Source organism: Triturus cristatus, chromosome 4_2, assembly GCF_964204655.1.
Source record: "Triturus cristatus chromosome 4_2, aTriCri1.1, whole genome shotgun sequence".
In the NCBI taxonomy this organism is placed as follows: Eukaryota; Metazoa; Chordata; class Amphibia; order Caudata; family Salamandridae; genus Triturus; species Triturus cristatus.
In genome coordinates this window covers 28,866,092-28,886,790 of record NC_140586.1, presented here as the reverse complement: position 1 = coordinate 28,886,790, position 20,699 = coordinate 28,866,092, and the positions used below count along the sequence as shown (strand labels likewise).

Below are 20,699 nucleotides of genomic sequence, written 5' to 3'. Positions count from 1 at the left end.
TTGTTTTGTCTTGCACCCAGACACCCAGCCTGCAAAGGCAGTGTGTGTGTGTAAGGGTACAGGGCCTCTAAGGGTGGCACAATGGGTGCTGCAGCCCTTAGAGGCCTTCCCTGGTCACAAGGCCCTGGGTACCTAGGGTACCATTTACCAGGGGCTGACATGTGGCCAGGGTTTGCCAATTTGGGTTTTGTGTGTTTTAGGGAAGGAACATAGGCCCTGGGCACCTGATTGGCAGGAGTCCAGGGCACACTCAGTCAAAGTACATTCAGCAATTCAGCAAAAAGTGGGGGCATACCATGCAAGAAAGATGGCACTTTCTCACACCTGGCACTTCTGGGCTCGGACATCTGTTCTCTGAGTAGGCTTTCACTTTGAGAGGATCTTCTGTTACAGCAAAAGGCAGGTTCCATCATTTGAGCCTTGGCAATCTACACCTTCATGTGTAGAGATTGAGTGGTGAAAGATGATTCAGTTTGATTTGTTGCCTAAAATGGTGGATGTCATTTCTTGCCGCAACACCCCCGTTCTATGAAGTCCATTTATGCTGTGCGCTGCAACAGACTTGTAGCTTGGTGTGGCAGCCACAAGGTTGACCTTTTATAAGCCAAGCTTTCAGATGTTCTTTTGTTCTTTTTGTCATTGGCTCTCCCAGGCTTTGTAGTGGTCACTGTTAACCAGTCAGCCTTTTTACCTTTGCTGGACCAAGTATCCTTGTTTAAACCACCTGTTGTGATGAGTTTATGAAAGGTTTGCAAAACCTGTTACCTCCCAAACAGTTTGCGATGCCCCAGTGGGACTTTAATTTGGTCTTAACGTTTCTCATGTGCACGCCTTTTGAGCCAATAGTCTTGTGGTGTATCTTGAATTTGAAGACTATCTTCTGCATTGCGATTACTTCCTCATCTCGTGAGTTAGTTTCAGCCACTTTCGGTGCAACCACCCTACACCAGTTTTATTTCAGATAAATTGGTGTTGAGAACCTTGGCGGCCTTCTTTGCTAATGTTGTGACACGTTTCCATGTTGGGCAATCTATCAACACTGTTCGATTGATTAGCTTTTTGTCAGGTTCTTTAGGGTGAAGAAGAGGAAGGCTGTGCAGACGAGAACCCTATGTAGTTTGACAGTCCCCTGCATTAAGATCTGCTAAACAATGGCCAAAAAGCAGCTGCTGTAAGGTGTATGTGGGCCCATACCACCAGGGCTAAGGCTGCTCCCACTGTGTTGGCGTGTGGAGTGTCTGTTCTTGACATCCTCCAGGCTGTGACGTGGGAATTGGTGCATATGTTCATGAATCACTACTGCCTTAACAGCCAGGTCTGGCTGGAAGGACATTTCGCCCACTTGGTCCTACAATACCTTTTGGTCTGATTCCGCTTCATAGAGCCCACACCTGGGATCGTACTGCTTTGGTATGCATCTAGGGTGACAAACCTACAGTTTTCAGAAGAACTAGTTACTTACCTTCAGTAATGCTCTTTCTGATAGATACTAACTGCAGGTTTTTATCTTCTAACCTCCTCGGTGTGTGGGGTAGGCTTTTTTATCATCTAAAAAGGTCCCAAATTTAAAATCTGCACACTGGGGCTAACAATTGTTCATGCTCCACGTCTGACATCCCAGTAGAGATTAGCAAGAAACTGACGTCTGTGCGCAGGACGGGCACTTGTATGGCGATCCACTCTGTCCCTTCCAGAGCGGTGCGGAGCTACACAGTGCCCCATAATGGTACGTGGAAGTACTGCTGTAAAAAGTTTCTGGATCCAGTGTGGCGCCTGTGGAGTATTCTAAGATGAAGAATTTGTGGTTAGATAGTTTTCACCAGTAAGGCCGTTACCAAAGGTGAATAACTTATTCTTCCAATCAACAAGCTTCATACAGGTACAGGTCCCACTTACTCCACTGTCCTTGAACTTCAGCCTTGTTAAACCTGGCAGCACCTTTGTTACAACTTGCATATCGCAAATGAAGGTATAATGGAGCAAAAAATGAATTCCCTAGGCCCTCAATCACACCACCAAGTGTTGCAACCCATCTTTGGGGTAATTAGGCTACACATTATTGTCCCTTTTTAAATATTTTTCTTCATTTAAAAATTAGACTTGAACAAGGCAGTTAATTTCTTATATCAGTATGTCAGCACAATTTTGAGGTACTGTGGTGGCTCTTGAGGAAACGTTTTTATAGAGAATAGATTTATGACCAAATAAAAGTGAAATGTGTTGATCTGTTCAGGAGTTGCAAGTAAAAATACTTATTCCAGCATCCATTTTCCAATATTGTTTAATGTGCTTGGTGTCAAGGCCTACTATGCTTAAAATGACAATTTGGGGATACATAACTCTTCTGCCAAATTTCACGCTTTTTACATAAAAATTCAGTTTTAGACATATTCTCCAGACTACTGTGTTGTAGACGCCCCACAAAGGGCAGGGTCCACTACAAAGGCATGTTTTCAATAAATAACCTTGCCCTTAAGTGAGATCAACGGGTGCTGATTGATAGACCTCCAGTGAGGGTATTTTTGCAGTGATTGTAGAAGACAGCCAGCTTTCATGCAAAGAAACTGCAGCCAATGTGAGAGGTAGAAAGTAATTGTTAATGATTGTAAAAAGTAAACGTGAAAAACTGCCCTGATGTGTTTTTGTAAATGGTTGAAGTATTAGGGTTTTTATTCTTAGAGAGAATTTTACGTACGCTGTTTTGTGAGCCGAACATTTTATGGTCATTAGCCTGTCTTTAATGAACTTAAACTTTGCTTGATGTTAAATTGTACCACTCAACCCTGCGACTTACCTTATCAGCTTGTTATTGTTGAAATGTTGCATTTTCTAATAGTTGTAACATGTTTTTAAACTAAATCTAACTTGCATTCATGCTTGAGCCACATTACTTAAAGTTTATGTAAAGCCGGGACCTGTTCCATCAGTGAAGGGACTTAGCTCGCTCTGGCTACAAGCAGCAAAATTGTCTAGCAGCTAGCTGACTGCCCTCCTGATAACCCGTCCTTCAGTTAGACACCAACCTCATGTTGACAAAGTTTGCATAGGAGTCTTACCTAAGGTGCTTTACGCTTGTGATGCAAAACCTGGAGGACTTGTGCCAGTCTGTAAACTCTTCATGAATTGTGTCCTCCTTCCTGTTCCCTGCACTCAAGGTGTCCCTCAGAGATGTGCGCACATATCAGGCTGAGCAGGAGTTTGACGCCTACTCGGGTGGCCTCTCCGACTTCGATATTCATGGCAACTTGCTGGTGACTTGTGGCTACTCCAGTCGCATGAATGGGCTAGCCTGTGACCGCTTCCTAAAGGTGTTTGACTTACGTGTGATGCGAGCCATCACCCCACTGCAGGTGCATGTGGACCCCTTCTTCCTGAGATTCATTCCGACTTACACCTCTCGGCTGGCCATCATCTCTCAGACTGGTGAGTCCATGGAAGCATGACTATCTGTTGGGTATGATAAAATGACTAAGCTGGTAACATAGTGTAGGGTGTTTATACCTCTGCTTATGTAAGTGCGTATCCTGCATCTCCCAGATTTGAATCCTGGTAGGCCAGCTCAGGCTCTCATCCTTTCTAGGGCAATAAAACAAACTGTGGAACTGGATGATATGTGCACCTTTTGAGTTGATAGTGCTCACAATATAGTAAGTAGTGTAGAAATAGTTCCGGGGAAAACGTGCACTTTGAAGAGTGACCTATACTTTTTAATTTATTGCATGAGAACCTTTCCACATTAACGGTTCCAAGGAGAGAAAACAATTTCTTAATCCCAGTACCTCTCATTTAGTTTAAAATGTTGAGCTATTAGATGTACTCTTAGTTTTGAATAGGCTGACTTAGAAGATGCTTTGCTGAAAATTGTTTCAACTGTGTATTTGATAGGTGGTCCCAGAGAGCTATTTGATAACTTTTTGAAATGTCACATTGCATTGGTTGTGAAGCTTTTCGAGTTGCTGTCCTTGTGTGCTCTCAATAAGATTGTGCTCTAAAAACTAATTGTTACAGCACTAAATACTGATACTGTTCATAAAATGAATTTAAAAGTAACACCTTCCCAATGGTTTTAGTCACTGGGTCCCAATGCACTGTACTTTTTTTCCCAGGTCAATGCCAGTTCTGTGAGCCCACCGGCCTGGCCAGCCCCGCTGACATCTTCCACGTCAGCACAGTGGGGCAGCTTATCATGTCCTTCGATGTGTCTGCAAGCAAGCAAACCCTTGCCTTTGGGGACTCGGAGGGCTGCGTGCACCTCTGGGCTGACGGCCCCAGTGCCACCTTTAATGCTTACTCCAGAGAGACAGAATTTGCTCTACCCTGCATAGTGGACACACTGCCGCACATGGACTGGAGCCAGGACTTGATACCCCTTTCACTCATCCCAGTACCACTCACCAGTGAACCCTTGCTCTCCGACTGGCCGGCATCCAACTCTGCTCCTGCCCCCAGGTACATTATGAGCTTGTGTACCAAAGCTGTTTATGAAGGAAACAGATCTGTTTTTGAACACATCACTAAAAATTGTATTTTGTAAATCATATATTCGTGGCATGTGTAGCTGTAGATACACTTGCTTTGCATACGCCTGTCATCTAGTGTTTGGCTCGGACATGTGCAACCTGTTTTTCTTCAAATTGTTTTGCGTCACAAGGTATAGTGACTCCTTTCATAACTGATAATGTTCATGAGCATTGACTCCATTTTTAGATTTTCTTTCTGCCGTCAGGTTTGGATGTCACTCATCGAGTTCCACGTCAGTGCCTCATGGTGTTGGTCATCAGACTTCTTTGCTCTATCCCCCCTTTGGCCCTGAAACCCTACATCAGTGGTCGGTTTCCCCTTGTTGCTCTGTCCTTTGAGCTCAGCAAATGGGTTTCCACTCTCTGCCCCTTGAGAGGCATTCTGCCTCATCTTCCATTTTTTATTTTTGCTTTATGAGGACTTTTCAGTGATGAAAAGGACTCCTTTTCAGTATACTGCCCTCAATCATTTCAAGTATCTTTGTACCGACCACCACCAGGTCTGCAACCTGTGCCTTTCGCCAGAGCAGGACGAGACCGCCTGTTCGGTCTTGCCTTCCACTCAAAAAGACCTTAAGGTATCAGCAGGATCGTTGACTCGCTGAACGCAGAATGAAGCACCGGCAGAAAGATGACACTCCAAACATCTTCGTGGAAAGGGCACCAAGGAGGAGCCAGAGGCTGACCCTCTGGAGACCAACCCCTCCATTTCAGTCTCGAGCCAAGCTCTCACTCTTAGTCAAAGAAAGTGGGATCTGCAGGCACCTAAGGGTGTCAAGTCTTAGACCGGGAGTACAACCTCTCTTCCATGGGTTGCACATCAACAACGTGCACAGGCTGAGCACCGCCCCAACAGGGGATGGGCGTCGAGCCCAGAAGCCCCAGAGCCCTGAAGCTTCCAATCCTTCAATCGCTGCAGACCACGTTCAGCACCAACAAAAGGCATTGGAGCTGATACCGAGCTATCACTCGATGCTGAAAGCACGTCACTATTGATGCTGGCACCAAAATCTGCTTCAAAGCCCCCTTTTGCTCCAAAGCATCACTCTGCGCCAAAAGTTACCTCTGTGCCAACAAGCCTAAAGACTCCCTAGACTTCGAGTCATCTGGCACACAAAGCTCTGTCATCTGCGGGGTCAGAGTATCTGGAGCAGCCCACCCTCCAGCGTCTCCAGGAACAGCTTGCAGAAGACTCTTCTTCCACCTGTAGACTGGGAAGAAACTCTTCCAAACTGCCTCCTAAGGTGAAGGAAACTCTTACCAGGAGGAGGAAATTGACTTGCGAGGAGGACCTTTCATTGGAGCCCTTGTCACAGTTCAGCAAAGGGGTGTACTCCCATAACTTCCTCATCTTAAAGAAAGATGAGACCCTCTGGCCTATACTCTACCTCAGACTACTCAATGAGAATATCCTGTCACAGCACTCCATATGTTGACGCTTTTTAAGAATTTATCCCTCTGCTGCATCAATGACCGCCCTTGATCTGAAGGAAGCCTATTCCCACATCCCAATCCACCCTGCTCACCACAGTTACCTATGATTCGTGGTAAGTGTTCAGCATTTTCTGTTCGTAGTCTTGCTCTTCAGGGTCACTACCGCCTACAGGGTGTTTGCAAAACGTCTTGCCGTGGTAGCCACTTATCTCAGAAGGGGCGGCATCCACATGTTCCGTAACTTGGACGACTAGCTGATCAAGAATGCAAACAGACAACTTTGCCTCACTCACATTCAACCACAATAGGCCTCCTCCATGACCTAGGGTTCACAATAAATACTGTCAAATCCCATCTTCAACCCCTTCAGGCGCAGCCCTTCCTGAGCATGGTTCTCAAAACAGTCACTGGTAAACCTTATCTCAGCCAGGCAAGGGGCCAAGCATTCCAGCTGCTATGGTCTTTTTCAACCAGATCACCACTTAAGTCAGAATAGTCATGCGCCTCCTTGGCATGATGGCCTCCATATCGCCATTGTCCCCCATGCAAGGTTGCACATGCATCCGCTATAAGAGTGTCTGGCAGCACTATGGACATTAGAGGAGGGTCACTGGAAAGATCTGGTGTTGTGGGCCATCTCCCATCGCTCTGCAGTGATGGAACCATAACAATCTGTTGCAGGGCTGCCCCTTTGTAGCCCCAGTCCAGCATGTGATCATCACCATGCACGCATCCTTCATGGAATGGAGATCACCTCTGCAAGCTGAGACAGTTGAGGTCATGTGGGCGCTTCATCAACCGGGCTTCCACATCAGTTACTTGAATTGCTGGTACCTCAGCTAGCACTCAAAGCCTTCTCCTGTCCGGTTCAACACAAGTTAGTCCTCATCAGACTAGACATGACAGCCAAGTATCACCGCCAGAAACAAGGGGGCATGCGCACTCAGCAGCTGTCAGCGATAGTGTGAGAAAGTGCCTCTTTTGACATGGTTAGCCCCCCACTTTTGCCTGGAAAATTATGTGGTTTTGATTGTAGTTCACAGGGTCCCTGTCAACCAGGTCCCCTGTGCCAGTGCTTCTTCCCTAAAACGGTTTCATAATTGGCAACTTCACCCCTCTAAGTTCCTGGTAAATGGTACCCTTGGTACACAGGGTATGTGAATTGAAAGGGTCCCCTAGGGATCCCTCACCAAGGCCCTGTTACTGCAGCTGGAATGCCGTGGTGCAGTGAGAAACGACACAATTGACATGGCATACTGCCTCTGTGCCATGCCAACACGCACTGCTTAAAGTATAGGTAAGTCACTCCTCTAGCGGGCCTTACAGCCCTAAGGCAGGGTGCACTATATCATAGATGTGGATATATGTGCACTCTGGATACTCCGGATACTCTGCCCCTTCCGTTCCCCTAAGCCCTCCTTATCAGTTTTGGAATATTAACTGCCGATCTTTGCCTAAAAATCGAGATCACATTTTTGATTTACTATCCTCCACTAAACCAGATGCCAGTTCCTAACGGAAACTTGGCTGCACGCTAGCTCTGGTCCAGATGTAGCTAGCGCTTTACCACAGGGATATGTAATAGTCAGGCTAGATAGAAGCACGGGAAAAGGCGGTGGGATTGCGATTATTTTTAAAGATATCCACTCCTGCTCTTTGGACGCTGTCCCTTTTCCTAACTGTGAAGCTGCCCTGTTTAAATTAGCAGTCTCCCCCCGATTAACGCTATCGGGCATTCTAATCTACCGTCCCCCTGATCAGCCTACACAGTGGCTATCCTCATTTGCTGAGTTGGTGGCCCCTCTTGCTATGAAGGCAGCGAATTTTACCATCGTGGGAGACCTTAATCTCCACCTAGAGGACTCACAGTACGGACCCAGCAGAATATTTCTCTCTGATTGCGAGGCCATTAAACTCCTCCTACGAAACAGTGGTCCTACCCATCAGGCAGGACATCTACTTGATCCTGTCATCTCAAACATTCTGCTCGACTGTTCTTCTCCAGCTCGCCCCCTAGACTGGTCCGTTCATTTTGCCATATACTTCACTTTGCCCGCTGACACTAAAAAGTGCTCGTCCCTTCCCGGCTTCAGGAACAACCACAGACCCTGGTCTAAGCTGAACATTCCGGCTTTTAATGCCTCTCTTATGGATTCCTGCCCCGACATCAATCTTGGGTGCATCTCCTTAGCCCAGGAAGTGTCTGAGTGGCTAACCTCTAATATTAACCTTCATCAGCCGCCGCGTCTGAGCCCACCGATCCCACATCTTGCTCCTGCCCCATGGTTCACAGATGAACTGAAGGCATCTAAATCTAAATGCAAGCATTTAGAGAGATCTTGGAGGAAAACCTATGCTCTGAACGATAAATTGATTTATCGCTCAGCACTTAAACTATACCATCAAGCCTGTCGAAAGGCTAAAGCCCGGTTTGTCTCTGAGTCAATTGAAAAGGCCATCAATCGCCCAAAAGCCCTCTTCTCCATGGTCAAAAAGTTAGCCGGCTCTAAGACCGTTCCCACTCCACCTGCGTTAGGGGAAACGGAATGCAATAATATTGCTGACTTTTTTATATCGAAAGTCGAAACCATCTACACTGCTCTGTCTCGCGCCTCCCCTATACCCCCTTCCATACCCCCTTCCGCCCCGTCCATCCCGGACTCATCGAGCTTGCAATCTAAGGCATTTCAGATCTCAGAATGGCCCTTGCTAAACCCTAACACACTGTCCGCCTGTTTAATGAAGGTCAATTCAGGCTCTCCCCTTGACCCGATTCCTATGAATACTCTCCGCTTGCTCTCCCCTGATGCTCTTCTCATCATTCAATCGCTCCTGAACTCCTCTCTGCGTGAATCGATTGTTCCGGAGGAATGGAAAAGGGCTCTCGTAGTGCCAATCTTAAAAAAAAACCTGGTGCAGACCCTAAGACGCTCGCTAACTTTCGACCTATTTCTCTGTTGCCCATGTTTTCAAAAATCCTGGAAAGGCATGTCAACATCCACCTTACATCTTACGTGGAGTCCTCAGGCTTTCTACATCCGTCCCAATCGGGTTTCCGGTCTCATTTTTCCACTGAAACCACCCTCTTGGGGGTCACCGAGAATTTACGCTCCCGTCTTGATCAGGGCGAGACCACGGCGCTTATTCTTTTAGATTTAAGCGCCGCATTCGACACGGTCTCACATTCCATTCTTATGAAAGCCCTGAGATCGGCGGGAGTGTCAGGCTCTGCTCTTGCCTGGCTGGCCTCCTTCCTAAATCACCGCACTTTTCAGGTGGTTTCTTCTGGCTCCTTTTCCTCTGTTAGCTCATCTGCGTATGGTGTTCCACAGGGGTCCTCACTGAGCCCTATGATCTTTAATATCTATGTGAGACCCCTAGCTACCATCGTGGAAGACTCTGGTCTTTCCCTTTTACTCATACGCCGATGATACCCAGATCCTCTTTTCCCTCTCCTCGGCTGCAGAAAACGCCCCATTCGGTCTCAAATTAGGACTCAGCCGAGTAGCAGAGTGGATGCAGGCGAACCTTTTGAAACTGAACGGAGACAAGACGGAGGTGCTCATTCTGGGCAAGCAAAAGCATCTCTGGAGTTCTGCTCATTGGCCATTAGAAATGGGTCCTCCACCTATCCCAGTCTCCCAGGTTCGTAACCTTGGCTTTGTCCTGGACGAATCACTTTCCATGCGATATCAAGTGGTTAAGGTGGCAGCCACCTGTTTTTCCATCTTAGGGTGGCTTCGTAAAATTTTATGGATGCTTCCACTATCGACCAGACGCTCGGTGGTCCAGGCTTTAATCACCTCTCGCCTGGACTACGGTAACGTGCTGTACCTGGGAGCCACTCTAGAGCTCCAGAGGAAACTCCAGCTCGTTCAGAATTCTGCTGCTCGTCTCCTCTGTAAGGTCCCGTGGCGATCTTCCATCTCCCCTTTTCTGAGAGACCTTCACTGGCTTCGTATTGATAGCCGTGTTAAATTCAAGGCCCTATGCTTTTTACATAAAATCAAACAAGGCTCGGCTCCCGGCTACCTGAAGGCCTTGGTTCAACAATACTCTCCTTCTTGTCCTCTCCGGTCATCCACTCAAGGCAACTTCCGGACCCAGCGCTTTAAACTGGCGAGAATGGGCGGATGCTCCTTCTCCTGCGTCGCCCCCAAGCTGTGGAATTCTCTTCCGACCACGCTAAAACATGAACCATCTCTGTTAAAATTTCGTAAAGACCTCAAAACCTGGCTTTTCTCTCATTAACAACACTTTGCGTAATCACTAACTCTATTGGCGCCGGGAGACCCCCGGCGGGTATCTGTGCGCCTTACAAATCCAATTAAAAATACAAATACAAATGAGCAGAGGGCAAATCTGCATGAGCAGATATGCCCCTACAATATTTGAGTCTATTCTTCGATATTGTAAGACAGAGTACATGGGCTGGAAAGCCAACAATTCGAATTTCCCAGCACTATGATGCTTCCCTGAACCCAGTAGTGTTTGGTGCCAAACAAATACTCTTAATAAACCCAAAAGTTTTGGATTGATTAAAAGATGTACTCAGGGGTGCCCTCTGAAAACCTACCAACCCTGGGGTAGTCTCTGACTGGCTTTAGGCAGCCTGCCACCACCAGACTTGTTTCTGGACCCCTGGGTCTAGAGCCTTTGCTCTCTGTGGCCAGAAACAAAGCACATCCTGGGTGGAGGTGTCACACCTTCTCCCCCAGGATGAACACAGTGCTTGAGAGGCAAGCTTCAAAGGCCTGCCTCCTTTGTAATGTGACCCCCAGCCTCTGCTGCTAGCAGCAGATGGCTGTCCCCAGTTTAGACCCCTACTTGGGCGGAAATACCGGCGGGAAAAAACTAGGAAGAATAGGTGTGGCCACCTCTGCCAACTCCACCCCTAAGGTGCAGGAGGCGAGATGAAGCACATTTCTCAGTCCCCGCCATCTTGAAGATTGTGGGACTCCTCCAGTCAGGGGTAGGACTGTGCCCCCTCCCACTGGAGGGTGGCATAATTGAGGGTGTAAACTCCCCAGGTCAAGTGCCAGTCAGCCCCAGCTGTCACTTCCTTAAAACTCTCCTAAATCTAGTATTTAGGTGGCTCCCCCAGACCCTGAAACTAATTCCTGCCAACCTGAGAAGAACAAGCATTTACAAGAGTTTTGTAAATGCGACACCTATTACATTACAAATGCTAGTTTGTAAAAACGCTCATGCGGCACTTTAACTGTAATGTCGGCCTCGCCCGCGCTTTCACTTTAATGGCGGCTACGTCCCTTTCTTTATACATGGCTCATCTAAGGAAAGGGCGCGGCCAACATTAAAATAGTGCTGTATGGGGCAATAAAAAAACCCTGAAATAATTGGTAAAAAAACAAACATGGGGCTGTGTTTGGCGTAGCAAGTAAAGCAAAGGCACGACCGCCACTATCGGCGTGGAGTGCTATGTAAAAAAAAAAGCGTTGCAAGAGCTCGTGACTGCAAGAGCAGGCAGGAGAAAACCATTAGATGAATTAGTGCTCTGGGGCAGTAGTTCAAACCTATTGGGCAACAGCAAATGTAAAAGAGGGTGTCCTCATGGAAGGTTACAAATGAAGACAAGGCGGCACCAAGGAGGGAGTAGCAAGCCTATTAACGAATCAGGAGCCAGCATTTACGAAGGACAATGACACAAGCCAATGAAAAATATGGGCGGGGAGTGGGTGGGGCTTCAAGTCCATACTCTAATACAGCATGCCTCGCAGAGGAGTGCATGCACTGCCCAGGCTCGACCTAAAAAGGACGAAGATGCCGTGCAGACAAGACTGACGACGCCCTCTGACTTGGCCCCAGCCCTACCGGCCTGTCTTCAGCTTCAAAGATCCTGTGACGAGAAAGATGCCTATTCTGCAGACAGCGACCGCCACAACCCCTGGTAGGACTGCCTGCCTTTGAAAAAGACCAGAACTCTCGGACGGCTGCTCTGTCCACCAGAAATCAACACAAAGGACTCTGGTGCCCTCCGGAACCGCGATCCTCGACCACTCTGCACCTGACCCCTTTGTGACTCCCCAACGCCACCTGCAGTGTGAATCCAAAGCCCCCCCCACCCCCTCCCCCCTGACCGCAACCTGCTCCAGTAAGAGAAACCCCTACATCAAAGGACACACCTGAACCCGAAGCCCCTGGGCCTTGAGGAGCTTGACTGACTCTGACCCTGCGACCTACGGCATTCCAACTTACCTCTGCTGTCGCTGATGTTTGTGAAACCTCACGTTAGACGTCTGCAGTTGGTCTTCAACACCCAGATCCTCCATTCACTTGCATTGGGTGCCCAACAGTGTTTGCACCCTGCACCCTTCTGCCCCTATGCCGCTAGTGGTGTATGTTTGATGCTGCCTTGTGGGCCCCCCCATGCTTGCCTAAACCTCTGAAGCTTGATCCCCGCAGCCGCTTTATTTACCTGCAAGCAGCGTGTTTTCAAGCACCACAGTCTCCATTGGGTAACACTGGGCCCAACCTCTTGGTTTGAACTCAGTACCCAGCTGCCCCTGTGTTTCTGGTGGTACAGTGTCTGTTCTTACTTGAACCATGCCCTCTGCTGACCCTGAAACCCAAAGACTGGAATTGTAAGTTTTACACTTACCTCTATAACTACATTATTGTTTTTCTCCATAGGTTAACACTGCAAAGGCTGAAAATTGCACCAAGTGTCCACTTTTAAAACTGAAAGGTATTTCTATTTAAAAACGTTCTTACCTTTTTGTGAAGATCTTGGTCTTACAATAAATCTAGAACAAAGCTTATTTTTATAAAATTGGTGTGGATCTCATGTTAGAGTCGTGTAATTGGTCATTGTGTGCACAACAAATATCTTAGACTCCTCTTTTAGGCCTAAGGCTGCTCGTCCATACTACCACAATTAGAGCACTTTGGATTTGCTTTGAGCCGTGTACACTTCTTGGGGAATGTCTGGACTCTGCACGGTATAACCACTTAGTAGTATACCAAATACAGAGCCAGCTTCCTACAGCTAACTTAAAACATTTGGCATTGGGACACTCCACCAAAACGTAGACCTTCTAGAGGAGTACATTTTGGGAGTGGACAACAACTTTGCAAATCTACTCAGTGTGGGGTTTATCTGACGTAGACCTCTTTTCAAGTGTGAAAAGTGCAAAGCTTCACCTCCAGGTTCCTGCATCCACCGTCCATGGACAATGCACTATGGTTGAACTGGTCAGGGATGTTTTCCTGCGCTTTTCTGCCTCTCCCACTTCCATGCGTGGTTCGGAAGCTTCAGCAAACCTCTTTTTCACTTATCCTGGTGGCTCCCACCTGGGCCAGACCATCCTGGTTGACGACTCTTCTCAACTTACCTGTTGTTCCCCATAAGAAACGGCCCAACCTGCTGGACAATCTAACAGAACCAAGACATTGTCAGGCATCCCAGCCCCTGCTCAGTCTTGCAGTTTGGCTCCTGAGGTCTTAGTGTTTGGTTACCTCAAGCTGCCTCCATTATGCATGTCCATCCTTGGAGGCCCGTAGGCCTACCACACTGCTCTGTTATGCGGCCAATTAGTCACGGTTTGCCCATTACTGCCTTCCCAAACACATCGATCCGCTTAAACCAGCTGTCCAAGACAGTCTGTTATCTGCTTTATCATCAGGCCTTGCCTACACTTTTATCCGTTTCCACTTGGCTGCAGTTGCATTTTACCTACATAACAGGGAATACTCTTTTTCATTCGGAGTCACAATCATTAAAGCCTTCATGGAAGGACCTAAATGAGTTATCCATCGGGGTGTCCCAGTCCTTGTTTGGAACCCCAACATAATTCTAACTGTACTCAAGGGTCTTCCGTCTGATCCCCTTCAGTTCCTCTCTTGAAAGGTTGCCTTCCTTGTTTCCATTGAGGCGTGTAAATGAACTTTAAGCTCTTACCCTAGACAAACTTTTCTTTCAAGTCCACCACGACAATCTTTTTCCTTTGGACTAACCCAAAGTTTCTAACTAAGGTGGTATCCCTCTGCCACTTTATTAAGACCATTGAGCTTCATGTTCTTTCCACAGCCAGACTCAGTAGCACAAAGAACTCTCCACTGGATCTCAAGTTGGCCCTCATGTACTAAATTGACAGGACAAAGCCATTATGCATAACTCAACAAAGGTCGCTTTCATTAAACCCCCCAGTGGCCATGTTCTCTCGAAAGCAGGCATAACCAAATGGACTGCCAAGTGCATTCAGACTTGCTATGCTAAATCCAAAAGACAATTGTCTGCCCCACCAGGCCCATTGCCCCCAAAAAGGGGGCCTCAATGGGTTTCCTTGGCAACATCCCCATAGCTGCTAAATGTGAAACAACTACTTGGTCCACAAAACACATTTACCAAGCACTACTGTGTGGATGTATTAGCACACCAACAAGCAAAGGATGGCCAGGCCGTCTTGCGAACGTTTTTACAGGCCTCTGCAACATCCTCCGGCTGACCACTGCTTAGTAGAGAACTGCTTACAGTTTATGCATAGCATGTGTATGCACAGCTACACATGCCACAAATGGAATATGTAAATTACCCTGTACGTATCTGTTTGTGTCATGCAGTGCTGTAGATTCACATGCACCCACCCTTCTTCTCGGAAACCTCTGGTTGTTGCTAATGTCTTTTTCTCCATTTATTTTACTTTTTTGCATGGTTAGCTTTCTTTTTTCTGTGATCCATCTTCCTCATCGCCTGTAGTGCGTAAAACAGGATAAAAATGGAGTTGATGCCCATGCGCATTACCAGTCGTAGGATGTCACTATACCTTGTCACTTTAAACACGTTGAAGACAACTTAGTTGCACATGTTCAAGCCCAACACTAGATGGCAGGACTAGGCAGAGCATGTGAATGTACAACATACATGCCATAAACAGGTAGTTACTACTGGGTGAGTAACATAATCCTTATGCATGTGAGCTTTATTTTCTTAATGCCTAGTTTGTTTTTTCATATGGGGGAACGCACCCACCAATTACATGGGAAAATTCCGGTTTGCCTGGTGCTTCTAAAAGGTGCGTCACCCTCGCGGTTTGAACCAAAACCGCTGAACATTCAACGATTTCTTCAATGAAGAGGAAATTAGGGTCGCACTCCAGCTCATGTAATCAATTTTATGCTTAAATCATTATTGGTCCGCAAAAAACACACAGATCCCAACCAACGCGTTTCGGTATTACAAAATACCTTGTTCACGGTTGTTTGTTTTGCGCAATCTACCTTGTTTTTACACATTCGTAACAGGAAGAGGTACTGCCTCATTTCCTGTTAATGATGGGATTTACTCCTCAGAATTCTGGGAGTTGTATTCCCTTCTATTTACAATGATGTTACCACGACAGAAAAACATTTCATTTCAAATAAAATGAATCTAAGAAACCAATAAATGCATTTTAACATCAGGATCAACCAAATTATAAGCCCATAATTCATTTCAAATCAAGCTGATTGAATTCTTAAAAAGTTTGCTTCCAAATGAAATATCCAGGATTTGGCACGATCAAATATTGAATATAACTCATTATATCAGTGTCCTGCCTTATTGGCTATCAATTTCAGTCCACGGTGCAGTTTATATAATCCCTTCGGTGGGAATATTTCATCATTTTTAATACACATCATTTACATTCTATTGTACCTGTTTATCCCTCTAATGTAAATGTTACTCCTCCAGTGGTGATAACTATCTCATCGTGAAAGAATATAATGTTTCATATGTTCATGTTACAAATATGCTAACATTTTTCAGTAGGTTGATCATGCCACCTGTAAGTGTCTATTTGTCACCATATATTGGATGCCATTCACATTTTTTGTGATTTGCTGATTGATTAAATATGTATATATAGTTCTTCCGACTGGTTTAAGCCATGTGGTGTCATACATCTGAAATTTAAAATGCCGTGATTCCCTTTGGCGCAGGATTTTCTCCCTGTTGCCGCCTTGTTAAATTATGGGTATGGTTTCTATTCCATAAAGTTTCAAAGATTTCCAGTTGCTGTTGTGGTGAAGTTCCATATGTGGGGGAGAATTTGAAACCCCAGTGGATAGCGCAAAGCAAACTTTTTTAGGGGACATGCGCCTTGTCCTCCAACAACGTCAATGGGAACAAAACCAAATGGCGCAAAGGCAACCACGTGGACGGGGAAGAGGAAAATCATGGTACCAAAGAAACAGAAATGAAGGGGACGAACATGTAAACAGTTCAGTCGCAAGAATTGGTACGAAAACCAGGAGTAGGAGGCAGAGGAAGGAGCAATAACTGATGAACTCCAAGTGGTGAACCTCTCAAAACATGAACTATCTCCAGCTGAAATTTCACTCCTCAAACGGGGTATCAATTATTGCCCAGTGCAAAGAATGGATCTAGCACATCCTGGTGTCCCATCCTTTCGCCAATTGTAATACCGAAACGCGTTGGTTGGGATCTGTGTTTTTTTGCGGACCAATAATGATTTAAGAATAAAATTGATTACATGAGCTGGAGTGCGACCCTAATTTCCTCTTCATTGAAGAAGTCGTTTAATATATATATATATATATATCACATCAAAAGTCCAAATGACGTGCAGATATGCAGCCTTGATCACATGAGATATATATATAGAGTTATAAGGCGGTGCGCTCTTGCTGGTGCAAGCATTTTGGGGTTGACCATTTCCCCAACATTTTATTGCAGAAACAAAGATGACAGTGCGCTCCCGGGAATATAAGATTTTCCCCCTGTGCAGTATATCCCCCATAGTCAATTATTTTAAAGTTCTATAACTTTAAGACATTCTGCATTTGCCATTTGGGAGAGTAATGTGAGGAAATTGCTGACATAATGATTGATTAGTGACTAATGTAACTCAGAGGAAGTGATAACTGATAATGTGGAGTCTGTAGGAAGCTTGCTCTGTATATGGTATGCCCACTCGGTGGTTATACCATGCACAGAGTTCAGAGGTTCTCCAAAAGTTTACAGGGCTCAATGTAAAACCCAAAGTGTTCTATTAGTGGTAGTGTGGGGGATCAGCCTTTGGCCTAACACAGAGTAGTGTAAGACATTTATGGCACAACAATAATGAACACACGACTCAGAGATCGAGACCAAATAAATATACCTAGTTTGTATTTTACTTTAGGACCAAGATCTTCACAATAAGGTAAGTACGTTTTTAAATAAAAATACTCTTCACTATGAAAAATCGACACGTTAAAGCTTTTCAGAACAGTATGATGAAATCTTATCGGGAAAACAATACTGCGGTTATACAGGTAAATAATACACTTGCACCTCCACTCTTCAGGACCAATGGTCAGCAAGGGACAAGGGTCAGGTGAGTATCAAAACTGCACCAACAGCGGCACGGGGCGGCTGGGTGCAAGTCGGAGTTCAGTCCAATTCTTTTCATTGGAGACTGGGGAAGCCTGGGCCACACTGCTTGCAGGTAAGTAGACCAGTTGCAGGGGCCAAGCGTTAGGGATTAGCACCAGCACAGGAGAGGGCCACAAAGCAGCATCAAACATTCACTACCAGCAGCACTGGGGCGGCAGGCTGCAGGGGTGGTACCGGAGGTTGCAGGAGGGAAACTAACAACCGCAAAGGTAAGTAGAAATGTAGGAGGTTGTGGGGGCACAGTCTGTTCAGCTCGCCAAGGTGCAGGGGCTTCAGGTGCAGCGGTGCCTTTCAACGCTGGAGTCTTCTTACCGGAGCCTGTCAGAGGAAACTCTGGATTAACACTGCTGGCGCCTCCATGGAGATCAGGAGAGGTCAGCCAGTGCTGGACACATGGTCAGGATCACTGGGGAGGCTTCACTGCACAGGAGAGCCACTCAGACTCTGATGTGGGTGTCTGGCGCAGAGTGGGCTGGGATCACAGTTCCTACTGGATCCGGTAGCCCTTGGAGTCTGTTTCGTCAATTAAAATGTTAGCAACTGGAAAGAAAATGGAGGCGTCATTACCTTGAGGTAGACCAGTTTAATTTAAAAAACGCGTTAAGTGAATATAAAAGCAGGTTAAGGAAAGTGGGAGCTAACTACTATTACGAGCAGATCACCACAGCTCCTAACAAAGTGTGGAAAACATTAGAAATTCTTAAAGTATTTACCGATCCATCTCGCTTTAAGCAAGAGATCAAACCATCACAGATATTATGTGACAATCTGTCAGAATACTTCGACAGTAAAATCAAAACAATTTTGGAAGGGATTGACTAATCTACCGCAGCTAAACACACTATCGCACAGCCCCACTCAATCTGGATTGCCTCCCCTCTCAGATTTCTCCTCCTCAGACCTTTCCCCCATGACACTCACTAGGTTGGATCGCATCTCTGGCGAGGTTTTATGCCACCAAAGCAATGGCTAATATGGGAAGAAGAGCTTGCAGGCCCTCTCCGACAACTTTCCAATCACCCTTTTGATACTGAGAAGGTGCCCGATTGCTGGAAGAAAGAAATAATTAAGCCACTGCTAAAAAAAAGAAAGCTCTGTCTGTTCCCTCCTGATACAGCAGGTTACCAACCTCAGATACTCACTTACTAGACATTTACTTGGGCCCATAAACACTCTTATACATATAGGCTAGTAAATACCGCTGGGGTCAATTTATTGTGCTAATACCTGTAAGATGAATTTTATCTGATTATATCTTACCAAACCACTTGATCCAATGTATTTTCCTCTGGTCAATGGACCATTTAGTTAGCTGAATCGGTGAAATATTACATATAATAACTTTATTGAATAACCACAGACTCTGGAGAGTTTAAAATGTTTATCTAATAAAATTCATGTGAGCCAAGAACCATAATACTGTTAGAACACCGTCTTTGACAAGGAGAGGAAGAGACAATTAATTCAATCGGAATAATAGTTAAACAAAATTATTACGATGACAGAACCAGTGTAGGGAGAAAAAGAGAGAGCAATACATTGACATATGTAATGCCAAACTTAGATCTCCCCTGGACCAAGGTATGTACCGTCACTTTCCCAGGGAGAGAATATCAGTTCCAAACTTATGGAATATAACATATACACAGCACTTCCTAAGGTGTGAAAACTGTCAACACTCCCCCCAAAGGCAAGGCAAGAAAACAATATACCAAGGTACTTTGTGCATCACTTGCCAGGAGTAGAACAACTTCCTATAACACAATTACCTACTAGAAGGGAATTCATCCATCCTTCTACAACAGAATACTTGGCCAAGAAGAGTCCACACCTCCTGCTGCAAGGAAAAGACGAATTCAAACATATGGAATATATACATTTATTAACACAATACTTCAATCACGGGCAGGCCGAATATATATTGATCATGGCAGACTCTCACATATCAAATAACCGATTGAAATACACAATCAAAGCAAATATATATGTAGAAATATATATATATGTATGGATATAAGAATCAGAAAATAAGAAGGAAAGGAGAGAATCAGTAAAGAATCAAGAGACAGTTAGTAGCAGAGACACCTCACCTACTGCTCCATCATTTCACCCCACTTCGCTCAAGGGGAGTCCATTGCTTGAACCGGGCGAAAGCTCAGAGGTGACACCAGCCTCTACTCTTCTGTGACAGCACGTCTGCTCCACGGCGTGAACTTCCACCAGGCCAGTGTAGGCTCCCCTTTTTAATATAAATTCAAACACAGCGAAGCTTCTAGCAAGCCTCTCCCCCTCTTTCTCATGAGAGTCCGTACCAGCCTGCTCCAAGGCCACAGCAACGGTTGATCAGGCCTTTGCTATGGCTTTGAGACAAACCATGTATATTCCTCTGATAAGAACCAGTTCTCTCTAGTCAGAAAAATGCAAAAAACAGGAGGCAGAGCAGAACATGCCCTTTTCTTTGTGCAGGCACAGAAAGTTAGTTAAGCCATGCACACAAAGGCCCAAAGCAAAATGGGATCAGAAAAGCAAGGATGACATGAAACCATGTCAAAGGCAATAGTCAGCACCTATAATTCTCATCCACACAATTTACAAGCACCACTGTGCACACAGAAAAGTTTGAAGCAAGGTAAAGTCAGAAGGCAGAATGACATTAGACCACGTCAAAGCCAATAGGTCAAAGTCATAATTCACCTAACCCAAATAACACTATAGACTTTATCCCTCAGTATACCACATTGAGCACATGTGTGCACCACCACCCACAATACTGCACCTCAACATCCCATACCTTCTATTCTTGGCAAGACTATTCCACTAAAAGACAGAAGAGAAGCAGGCATATGCAAGCCCATCCTACATTAAGGCTAGGGCAACATAACACACTTAAGTCAGTACAAAATGGTGGCGGTTGAGGGTCATCATAGTGTCAGACCACAAAAGTGGCTCATTCGCTACAACATACTACTCAGAGTTATATTTAACTAGTATGGTGTGGAAACCAACCCCTTGGCCAAGGAATTGAGATGAGCCCCCTGGGACAGATCAGGCGACCAAAGCTCAGGACAGGATTCAGGACAGATGACGCTATTTTCCTCCTCGGTTCTTCCGCGATGTTCTCTAATTAATTGCCTCAAAAGTTCTAAATCTGGATTTGGATCTTCAGTATTTTCTCAATTTGGACAGCATCTGTCTCTCAGCATTCTCCGTCTCTCTGTGGTAACTAATCTAACTAACTACCTCTATTATACCTATCTAATGGCATGTACCACCCCGGAATGTTTCGATTTTACGAAACTCCTAACTCTGATTGGACAAGGAAAGGGTAGATGATCATCACACCATGC

General features: G+C 45.7%; 1 protein-coding gene across 3 annotated transcripts in view; it reads left to right on the top strand.

The window, feature by feature from the left end:
* The window catches only part of PAN2 (poly(A) specific ribonuclease subunit PAN2), a 1,342,435-nt gene that overhangs the window by 657,206 nt on the left and 664,530 nt on the right, over positions 1-20,699 (top strand). For all 3 annotated transcript variants that reach the window (XM_085600270.1, XM_085600271.1, XM_085600272.1), the window contains exons 6-7: positions 3,156-3,423; positions 4,107-4,449. In XM_085600270.1, coding sequence (XP_085456396.1) covers positions 3,156-3,423; positions 4,107-4,449 — 611 coding nt within the window. The remainder of the gene's footprint in view (positions 1-3,155; positions 3,424-4,106; positions 4,450-20,699) is intronic.